The sequence below is a fragment of the Populus euphratica genome, unplaced genomic scaffold (assembly GCF_000495115.2).
Source record: "Populus euphratica unplaced genomic scaffold, PopEup_1.0 scaffold195.1, whole genome shotgun sequence".
Taxonomy (NCBI): Eukaryota; Viridiplantae; Streptophyta; class Magnoliopsida; order Malpighiales; family Salicaceae; genus Populus; species Populus euphratica.
The window spans coordinates 307,881-318,844 of record NW_011500076.1 but is presented as its reverse complement, the minus strand read 5'-3'; the positions used below and the strand labels follow the sequence as shown (position 1 = coordinate 318,844).

At 34.0% G+C, this 10,964-nt stretch overlaps 1 protein-coding gene across 10 annotated transcripts; it reads left to right on the top strand.

Moving 5' to 3' along the window:
* Positions 1-2,767: 2,767 nt before the first annotated feature.
* On the top strand, positions 2,768-9,552 carry LOC105108657 (uncharacterized). 10 transcript variants are annotated; one of them, XM_011003051.1, is made up of 7 exons: positions 2,768-2,864; positions 3,389-3,487; positions 4,508-5,008; positions 5,106-5,282; positions 5,860-6,100; positions 7,185-7,685; positions 8,703-9,552. In XM_011003051.1, exons 3-7 carry the CDS (start codon positions 4,520-4,522, stop codon positions 9,107-9,109), a joined length of 1,815 nt encoding a protein of 604 aa, XP_011001353.1. In that variant the 5' UTR covers positions 2,768-2,864; positions 3,389-3,487; positions 4,508-4,519; the 3' UTR covers positions 9,110-9,552. The 10 variants fall into 10 exon arrangements, with proteins under 10 accessions (XP_011001353.1, XP_011001352.1, XP_011001351.1 ...); XM_011003050.1 differs by lacking the exon at positions 2,768-2,864 and adding an exon at positions 2,885-2,998; XM_011003049.1 differs by lacking the exon at positions 2,768-2,864 and adding an exon at positions 3,024-3,116.
* Positions 9,553-10,964: the final 1,412 nt, after the last annotated feature.

Genomic DNA, 10,964 nt, shown 5'->3' with positions numbered 1-10,964 from the left:
TTTGATTCAATTTTAATTTTTTTTTCAAAATAAAAAATTAATTTGATTGTTTTTTATAGTTAAAAACCAAACTAAACCGAAAATAATTACTCCTCTCTGCCTAAGATATAATTTAGAATAGATTTACTCTTGATATATTAAAAAAAATAAACCAAGCATTAAAAAAATAGATATATTTAAAATAAATAACATTGATTTTGTGATTTGAATATCAACTATATTGATCATTTTGGTTTTTTACTATTTTTCTTAGCATAATTGTTGTCCTATAAATCTCATATTTTAAAGGAAAAAACCAAGGTATAAGATAAGAAAGATTCATTTATTTATTCAAATCAAATTCTTTAGGGCTAAAATATCAACTATTTAATTTTGAAGAGTACAATGTAACTCATTAAATTTTAAATTTAATTTTTAAAAATTATCAATTTAAATTTTATAAACTTAAGGATCATTAAAGACTTATATGATCATTAATTTTAAAGTTTATAAAATTAGTTGAGGTATCCAGAAATTAACTTGAATATTTATATTAATTTTTTAAAAAATATTGACAATTCTTAGTGTTCACAAAAATTATATTGCATTTGACAAAAAAAAATATAAGTAATAAATTAGTCTAGTTAATTCAAGCCAATTTTATCTATGATATTTAATTTATTTTTTTAATACTAAAATGGCATTATTTTTAGTTTCTATTATTTGAGTTCTAAATTGATTTAATAATCATAAATGTAAGGTGGGGGATATTTCAATTGTACCGCTGAAAGCTACATCAGCGCACTCTGCACAGGTGAACCCCATCCTTGTTAGATTTACCTGTGGCAAAATCGAGTCATGGCCCATTTCCTTAAATGCCCTTTTGCTCTTTTCACAGTATGTTCTCTCCTAGCAAGTGCCACATCACCACCTCCTTCCTCGCATCACTGGTGATAGTTGTCAGCATTGAAAGCTGAGAACCAATCTACTTATTCTTGTATGTCTTCTACACGCCCTTGCAACTACTTAGAGCTTAATACTCCTTTCATACTTCTAAACCGGCCGGTTTAGTTTGATTGGTTGACTCGTGATATACGGTGATGATTTGATCTGGTCAAATTATAAGTTGATTCTTTCAGGCTAAGTGCAATGAGTTTATGACCTAGTTAAAACTCGGATGAAACCATTTAAATTTTATTTTTAAAATAATATCTTTTTAATTTACAAAATTAATTTGTTTAATTCATTATTCAAGTTATGAGTCGAGTTATGACGAGTCAGGTTCCAACAAAACTCTTCAAGTCTGAGTGCCCCTCGATCTCTTCCTCTCCCTTTCCTTCTCTGGGAATGCCTGATTGGTGGTGTAACCATTTTGGTATTGATACAATAATTGCGTTGTAGAAATTTCTTGGGAAATTTCATCATCTCGTGGCTAGTGGACATCAGTGAAAGTATACGCTACAAATAAAATACATGTAACAAAGATTACATATACATACTTCCATACTTGAAATTAAAATAATCTAACTGAACTAAGATGGTGTGTTATATTGTAATTTAATTGTATTTTAAAAAATTTAAAATAACTTTTTAATTTTAAATTAATTGTTAATTTTTTGAATTGTTTTAATATGCTAATGTCAAAAATAAATTTTAAAATAATAAAAATTATATATTTTTGATACATTTAAAAGTAAAAAATAACTTTTATTATACTCTCAAATATATATTAAAGATTTTAATTTTTTTTATTCGTTAATAATGAAAAAGATTCAACCTAAAAACCTTATATAACTAGGTAATGTATATGGATTGATCCAACATGTATTTTACTATCAATTTCATAGCAATTTAGCAACTTAATAGAGTTATCAAGTTTATTTTTCGTGCTGGGAAACCAAAAGGGTGTATTTCCTTTCTTACGAATTTTCTAAAAGATATAGTAAGACATAATTTCTTGAATATACCAATACATACATACATGTATACAGGATTATATTTAACCCAATTAAAAAAACAGGAATTTAATACCAATAATTTGCATGTCGCATTATTTTAAAACGAGGTGTGGACTTATGATGATTTGATAATTGAATCATGGATGATAAAGATAATGCTAGTGATGTGACGAGGTGATAAAAGGTGAAGATAATGTATTGGAATAAAAGACGGGATGTGTCTGAATGATTTTTAACTTCTAGAAAGCCAACTCTCTTTACCAAGCAAACGTTTTCCATAGGGAAGGATAAGAAAATAATGGAAGGAGAAGGGGAGAGCACATCATCATTCATGTGAGAGAAAGAAGAAAGAGGAAGTGGCAAAGAGTCTTGAGATAAATTAAAAAACAAATCATCATTATTAAACCTGAATTGATAATTAACTCTCTCACATGAATAAATTAATAAATTAATCTAGGTTTAAATTTTTTTATAAGATCAAAACCATATTATTTAAATTTTATTTAAAATTTTTTATAAATTTTTATAAGATTGATAAAATCTAACTAGTTCTACCATACCCTTCTTTGAGTTCAAAAAACACAGTAGAATCCATTTAAAGATGTAAAACTAGTAATGATGCTCATGAGATATAAGAATTTTATTCCATTTTTGACAATATTTATTCTGATTTCACATGTCTCTACTGTATATAATTTTATTTTCAACCATATTTTCTACCTCTAATGCATAAATCTAAACATCTATAAAACTCCATATAATAAAACCAACATCTTACATCTGAAATATAATCTTTCAAAACCCTCCTCAAGGCATACAGTACAATGCACAACATATCAATCAATGAGATGGAGATAAACCAAGGCAAGTAAGAATGCAGGAACAAAGGAAGAAGATCACTCAAACTACCCATCACCCTATAGATAGGTGGGAATTGAATTATTTGGGTGAAGAATGTGCTCCTTTTAGGGAGCAAATATGGATGGGACCCAAAGAAAAAAATTTCTCCTCCATTGAAACCCTCCCTTATGCCTGCTGCACTTCCTTTTCCACCAAGAAGTGTGATCACTCAACTCACTCACTCCCTCCCTCCCTCCCTCCATAAATTATATGTAGCTAAAGAAAATGAAAAGAAGGGATAAAGAAATCAAAAAGGAAGAAAGCAAATGAAAAGTGTTTGTAAGAAAATGGGAAAAACCCATTAATTATTAAATTGCTTTTTTATATATATATATTATGTTAATGCGAAATCAATTGTAGCACAGACTATAGATATTTGGCTGGCTTCTCTCTCTCTCTCTCTCTCCACATATTTTAATACTTAGTTCTCTCTGTCTGCCTAGAAAACATTTAGTCTTTTTTTAATTTGCTATAGCTCACTGCTCTCTCTCTCCCTCCCCTCCCTCCATGTCTATAGGCGCATAAAGTTTTGATTTTTTTTTACTATGCAGAGTAGCAATTACTAATGAAAAAGATTGTGTGCTAGGGCATGAACAGCTTCAAGGGGCTATTTTTGGAGTCCCCCATCAGAGCTCCACCTTTTTTGCTTGGTGAGTGTTGCATAAAAACCTTGTTTTTGATTGTATATCCTATCTGGGTTTTTCATAGTCTGTTGGTTTTGGTCTTGATTTAAATATGGGGTTTGCTTGTTTTATCAATCTGAGCTTTTCTACCTGGGTTTTGATCAATTTCAGCTGATAAAAGAAGGTTCTTGATTGTTTTAGCTCAGTTTTTTCAGAAAGTAATGGTCTTTATGAAGTATTTAATCTGTTTTTCAAATAATCATTTCAAAGTTTTTGCCTTGATTCAAATTTAATTGTCTTTTTGCTGCCTTCTTCATCGATTGTATATAGGATTCAGCTTCCTTGTATTCGTTTCTCAAAGACTTGCATTGACTTGCTGTTTTGTATCTCTATTTTCTGACTTCTGGATGATTCTGTGTGTCCTTTTTTGCTTTTGTTTTATTATGGTTTTCTGCATGGAAAAGGATGACACTTTTCCCCTGTCTATTCTGCATTTGCTATGTGAGGCTTCTATGTTTTCGTGTTGTTCTTCATTTCTCCTGATACCCTTTGGAGAATTTGTTTCCTCTTGGATCCTTTATTAGGATAGGGATTATTATTATTATTAATATTATGGCTTGTTCCGTGTTTCATTGGCTCCCTAGTATATAAGCTAAACATCTAGTTATTTTAGCTCTTATAGCTTCAAATTAAGGGGCAGAATGCTTGTGTCATATACTTAATCATGGTCCTTGTTTTCTGCAACTTCCATGGTTTCCTATTTGATATTTTTCACTGCAGGTGTTTTGCAAATTTGTTTGTGTGGAGCAGCTATATTCTGGTTAACTTTTATTTCTTTTATCCATTTATATTTTTTCTGAAATATTGTTTTAAAGTGTTCATGTTATTGTATAGTGGGATTGTTCTTCAGTTTCAGTATCTATTCTTACTGTTCAAGCACTACAGTTTCTCCTGCAATTATCAAAGCTGTTTAGCTTCTTTATATTATGAGAATTAAAGCTGCCTAATTTGTTCTTAAGATTATACAGTCAATATGTCTATGTGTAGGAGAGCTGACAGATGGAAAGGAACAGATTAGGTTTAAGGATTCATCACTCTGGATCCTCACAATCAGAGGAATCTGCTTTAGATTTGGAAAGAAACTACTGCAATCATTTTCCCTGGTCAAGCTTGTCGCCACTTCAACCCTTTACTTCAGGTGGGCAGCACTCTGAGAGTAATGCTGCCTACTTCTCCTGGCCCACATTGAGTCGACTAAATGATGCAGCAGAAGACAGGGCAAACTATTTTGGAAACCTTCAGAAGGGGGTGCTTCCAGAAACTCTTGGGAGGTTGCCAAAAGGGCAGCAAGCTACCACCTTGCTCGAGCTAATGACCATTAGGGCATTTCATAGCAAAATATTGAGGCGGTTTAGTCTTGGAACAGCAATTGGATTTAGAATCCGAAGGGGTATTTTGACGGATATTCCTGCAATTATTGTTTTTGTTGCCCATAAAGTTCATAGGCAATGGCTCAGCCATGTCCAGTGCCTACCTACAGCCCTTGAGGTAAGAAAACTGGTGCTTCCAGCTTTACTTTGGCCTCTATGTCTCTTCTAAAGACATTTGTTTTTTTGATCTATGACTGGCTTCATTGTTTGCTTAGGAAGTTAAGTTGCCTTTTCATTGTATGGGCCAGGGACCAGGAGGAGTGTGGTGTGATGTAGATGTTGTAGAATTCTCATATTATGGTGCTCCTGCAGCAACTCCAAAGGAACAGTTGTATACTGATCTCGTGGATGGCTTGAGAGGAAGTGACCCCTGCATTGGTTCTGGATCGCAGGTATCGACACTTTAGTGATGTTTGTGGTTTTTGTGTTGATTAAATGGTAGGGATTGAATGCATGAATTATAAAATAGCACTATTTGTTGGTTACTTAATAAACTTTTTAGTTGATATATAGACAGTTTCCTAGTTCTTCCTGTTGATTGTAGGATGTGATAAATGGGCAAGTGCATTAAATGTCTGTACTAGTTTTCCTGCTTTTGAGTTGGACATGTGCAAGTCTTTAAGCCAGGAACCTTGGTCAGGTCTATTATATGTTGCCATTCTAGAATGGTTTTGCATTTTCTTTTGTACCAACTGAGAGTTCCAAAATCCGGTGAGAATTTTCAGGAAATCTTTATCCAACCATTGTGTGCACATAAAGTTTTTATTTATTTATTAATATGCAATTGCAGTTTGATCTGTTTAGCAGTATTATGAATTTTTTAAGAGAATGGTTTGAGTTCCTTTCTGTGCTGTCCTAATAAATGTCCTGCATCTTGATTTTGCTAAGGCATTGTATTCTGTGATATGCCTTGAATACTTGTTTCTTTGTTCATTTTGCGGGAATCACAAAATTGCCTTACAATTTTAGGTTGCTAACCAAGAGACATATGGAACCCTGGGTGCAATTGTGAAAAGCAGAACAGGTAACCGCCAGGTTGGTTTCCTCACAAATCGGCATGTTGCAGTTGATCTGGACTACCCAAACCAGAAAATGTTTCATCCGTTGCCACCAAGCCTTGGACCTGGGGTGTATCTGGGTGCTGTGGAGAGAGCAACCTCATTTATCACTGATGATCTTTGGTATGGAATATTTGCTGGAACAAACCCAGGTAATGCAGTTCCATATTAAATTTGTCATACCAATGTATACTTTGGTTTACCACGTGTTTTGTAGTTTATGTCTTCATCTTCATAAACTATATTTTTAACGATCCACCTGTCAATCCAAGGGAAGTTGTTATCTTGCTGTGTTTCATAGATTACATTTAACTAAGATAATAGTTTGAGAGATAAATCAATAATTTTTTCCTTTTGTTGAAATTTGTGTTTGTTGGCTTGAAAGATTTAATTCAGGTGAGCATAAAGTATTACCGATTCTCAGTTGTGGATTTCACTAGGGATTACTTTCATTCAATATATGTAACTCTATAGCTGCACAACTTTAACCAATTAAGTGTCGGGCACCATTGCATCCTCAAGCTCCCAAATCACTTCTTGGTTTTTCCTCTTTAATCAAAGAAGTGCCTGCGAATAATAGGTGTTTCTGTAGGTGTTTCTGCTCTGAGAAGGTAACTAAAACTGAAATTAATCCAACTTGCACTTGCCAAGTAAATTAATAGATATACGATACTAGCAGAGTAATTTAATGGAACTTTTAAACCTTACTGACACAACTCGAAGTAGTTAGCATCTTATCAATCTTGAAATGATCTAGCATTCTGTAAGGAAGACAAGGCTGGGATTTGTTAATGCTATTGTTGCATTAGTCATGATTACAATCTTGAAAACTTTTGAATATGCTATGAGAAGGCTGATTTTCCATGAGAGTGTTTCTCGGAGTTTGTAAAATCATGATGCTGGGTAGGATTATTTCTGTCTTGGATAAAGTTTTTTAGATGAAATCTACCGGAGCATGAACCATGGGTCATGTCCAAGGCTTAGATATTCCCTGGGGAATGTTAGAGAGACTTAAAATAATTCTTGTTCATCCAGGCAATTGAACTAGATGCTTGTCTTCGCAGACTAAGCTTATTGCAGGCTTTGGAATATGTGGTTTGATTGCTGTTACCTAATAGTTGAATTTGACTTTTTTATAGATGGATGGTGCTGAAGTACAAATATGTAGCCTAATTGTGTTGATTGTTTTTTCTTTGCTTGCTGACCTCAGCACTTACCCATTGCAAACCCTTGTAGAAACATTTGTCCGAGCAGATGGGGCCTTCATTCCTTTTGCAGGAGACTTTAACATGAACAATGTAACTACAACTGTCAAAGGTGTTGGCGAGGTTGGTGATGTCCATGTTATAGATTTGCAAGCTCCAATCAATAGTCTCATTGGAAGGCAAGTTGTCAAAGTTGGAAGGAGTTCTGGCTTGACTACTGGGACCATAATGGCCTATGCACTAGAGTACAATGATGAGAAAGGGATTTGTTTGTTCACCGATTTTCTTGTTGTCGGTGAGAACCAACAGACTTTTGATCTTGAAGGTGATAGTGGAAGCCTCATTCTCTTAAAGGGTCAGGATTGTGAGAAGCCACGGCCAGTTGGGATAATTTGGGGTGGGACAGCTAACCGTGGTAGGTTGAAGCTTAAAGTTGGCCTACCCCCAGAAAATTGGACCAGTGGAGTTGATCTTGGTCGCCTGCTTGACCTCCTTGAACTTGATCTCATCACTACCAATGACGGACTTCAAGGTTTGTGCTCTCAATTCAATCCTATATTTTCTCCTTCTACATTAATGCACTTATCTTTCAGACTTCATTTGTGTTTTTCCCCTCATATATGGAGGGCATATTGCCAAAATCAAGATATTATAGTAACAAATGATATGCATGCTTTGTTTCAGATGGGAACTGCTGGCTAACTTTTCCTGATTTTTATTAAAAAAAAAAAAAGAAGAGAAGAAATTTGGAGTTGGCTTTCAAATTGAATAAACTATGTAGGTACCAAAGTAACATGGTGCCTGATCAAAAAAATTTCTACTAGGTCTATTTAGCATAGAGGGGTTTATTATGACCCTCCATTAATTTACCAAAAAAGAAACTGTTGTCAAATTCTGGGTATCAAGTTTAGAAGATGATAACTTGTTTGCCTTTTGAATGTTAGTGTGGATCTGTGAATGGCTTTCTACTTAGCACTGTTTTTTTAGTGTCAAAAAGGAGTTCATTGTATTAATGAAACTATTATCAACAAGAGAGCGATCAAAGGAACAAAGGGTCAAATAATGTTTTTTATTTTTTGATATGTTACTTTTCGGAAAGTGAAAATTACTTTTAAATAAAATCTAATGTTATTGCATTCTGAATGACATTTATACTCTCTGGATTTCCAATAGCAATGATATCAAGTTTCCAACTTTTGTTTCTTGAAGAGGGGATGCCAGCCTATTTAAGTTCATTAGCCGTTACCTTTGACAGCTATACTTTGCACACATACAATATGCAAGAGGAGAGAGAGCAAAAATTCCATTACGAGGACAAAATATTCTCCCATTAAATTGAACCTGCCAGAGCATATTTGTTGTTACTCTGGATAGAAGGTAAAGGTGACAATGTAATAGTTTGACTCAAAACAAAGGCCTGACTTGTGAATCTTTGGGAAATATAAAGAGTTAAAAAAACTGAGCCTTCTGAACACCACTCTTTAGTAATAATTCTGTGAGTATTATCTCAACTTGTGATACTGTCTGACTTGTTCAGTTGTTGATATAGCTGCAGTTCAAGATCAAAGAAATGCATCAGCACCGGCAATAGATTCAACAGTTGGAGAGTCATCTCCTCTAGACCGAGTGCCATCCAAAGAAAAAATTGAAGAAAACTTTGAGCCTATTAATTTAAACATGCAGCAAGGGGTAGTCAAAGGTGAGTCTCAGCAAGGACAGTATCCATTCTTCATTGGCCCTGAATTTCATATAGAAGATGGGGAAGAAGCAGCTCCCAATGTGGAGCACCAGTTCATCCCAAGTTTCTCAGGGCCATCGCTGATGCATGACAACAAACCTCAGGAAACCCCAGAACTGAAAAACCTATCGGCATTAAGGGGTGACTCTGATGAGGAGATGTGTTTTTCGTTGCAGTTAGGCAAGCCTGAACCGAAGAGAAGAAAGCAGTTGGATTGACCTTTTAGCATCAAGGAATCAAAGTGAAGGATCAATATTGCCAATGCTGCTTGGAAAACTCCTGAAAACTGAAGTCACAGGATTGTTTCCTCATTCTTCCCCAGTTGCTTGGCCTTCAAATTCTGAATTGTAAGTATCCTGAAATGTTAAATCGCAAAGAGAAATTTTAAGGCTCATACCTTCATCTAGGTAAATTATGATTCTTTCCCATGTTTTGGTTAAGGTTACAGCTTTAGGTTACATATGTGAGTTATACAATATCCAGTAGAAAATGTTTAGGGAGCTGTACTTCATTAAATATATCTTCAATTGTATTACCTTGTCAAAATGGTTGTACCATAAGGACTCCTAAAATGGGGGAATGAACAGTTGGTTAAAACATAAAATGTCATTTTGACAAGCCATGTTGGTTTAATCTATTTCACCAGAGGGGTTCTCCTTCACGATGAAACTTGTTTAGTAAACTCTAGCCTGTTGGATGAATAATGAAAACGTTGTAGTCTGCTTTAACCAAAGCACTTTGTCCAGACGTTTTTGCACTGTGTTTAGCAGTTTGACTCTGCCTCTTTGTGCTCTCATTTTGGGAAGTGGGTTACAGTTCTTGGGAGAGAAGGGGTTTAAGGTGAAATTCGTTGACGACATTGATAGTAGCTTCGTACTTTCCTTTCATTTTAACTTTTAACATTGCCATTAGTCATTCTGTCGAAGTTTTGAGGACATCAGACTTGTATTCCCCCTGTCTGGATCTTCATGACCAGTGATCTACAAAAAGGGTTTCCAGTTTTTTATTCATTTGTCCAGTTTGACTCCAATCTTTTTCCGATTAATCGTTATTCTCGACAAACAAGATGACTCTTTCTAGTTGATTTTCAAGGAACTTCAATAGTGCATAATTTAAGACTTGAGAATAGTACTATGGCTTTTTACTTCCCTACCATAAAGCAAGCCGCGTTTGAGTCTCATCCCCACTCTAACTTGGAGCATAAGATATACCAGTTTTCCACCGTAAACTCAGAGTTTCTATTAAATTGCAAGTACTAGCATAAAATTAGCATAAAATGGAAGAATTTTATTTTTCTTAACCAAAACAAACTCCTGGTATATGCATATTTTTTCGGGCTTGTTTAGAAGTGTGGTTATTGTTTTTTAAATAGTTTTTTGTGTTAAAATATATGCTAACGATAATTTTTTAAATTTTTAAAAATTATTTTTGATATCAACACATCAAAATAATTTAAAAATATTAAAAATATATTAATTTAAAATTAATAAAAAAATAAAAATATTTAAATTTTTAAAAAAATATTTTTAAAATGGTCATATAATGTCAGAGAGCAAGGATCATGACAGCTTTCCACCATCTCCAACTTTCTCTCAGTTTTTTATATTTTAGGAAGTTTGAAGGATACCAGTAATAATGACGAGCAAGAGTTTAAAGTTTTATCTCAGTAGAAGCATTTGGCAGCTTCTCATGGATCCATTATTGGCAACAATCAATACGTGATGTTATTACCCCAGATATCCAGTGTTAATTTTGCAACAGAAAGGCAGAGGGCTTGACTGCATCATGTTCATTTAGTGGTCGGTGCTCATATGGCTCTCTTGAAAGGGAATATCGAATGACCCCATGAGTTAGTACTTTGCAATTTGTTTTAGAATGTGGATGTGCAAATCCAATCCTGACTGGTAGCATAACATGACCATAATTTACAGTTTTCCAATTTCCCATGACTTGCGTTTTTTTTTTTTTTATATATAAAGAATCTAATCCAGGGGAATTAGAAGTGTTAGAATTCAAAGTAAACAAAAAATGTGTGTTAACTTGGGTGTATGAATGAGTTTACAATTATCTTGA

Excerpts from the sequence above, each read along its gene's own strand:
- LOC105108657 (XM_011003051.1), top strand. The coding sequence starts at position 4,520 with ATGGAAAGGAACAGATTAGGTTTAAGGATTCATCACTCTGGATCCTCA. Across the intron at positions 6,101-7,184 it reads ATTTGCTGGAACAAACCCAG|AAACATTTGTCCGAGCAGAT; the intron begins GTAATGCAGTTC and ends AAACCCTTGTAG. Across the intron at positions 7,686-8,702 it reads TACCAATGACGGACTTCAAG|CTGCAGTTCAAGATCAAAGA; the intron begins GTTTGTGCTCTC and ends TTGTTGATATAG.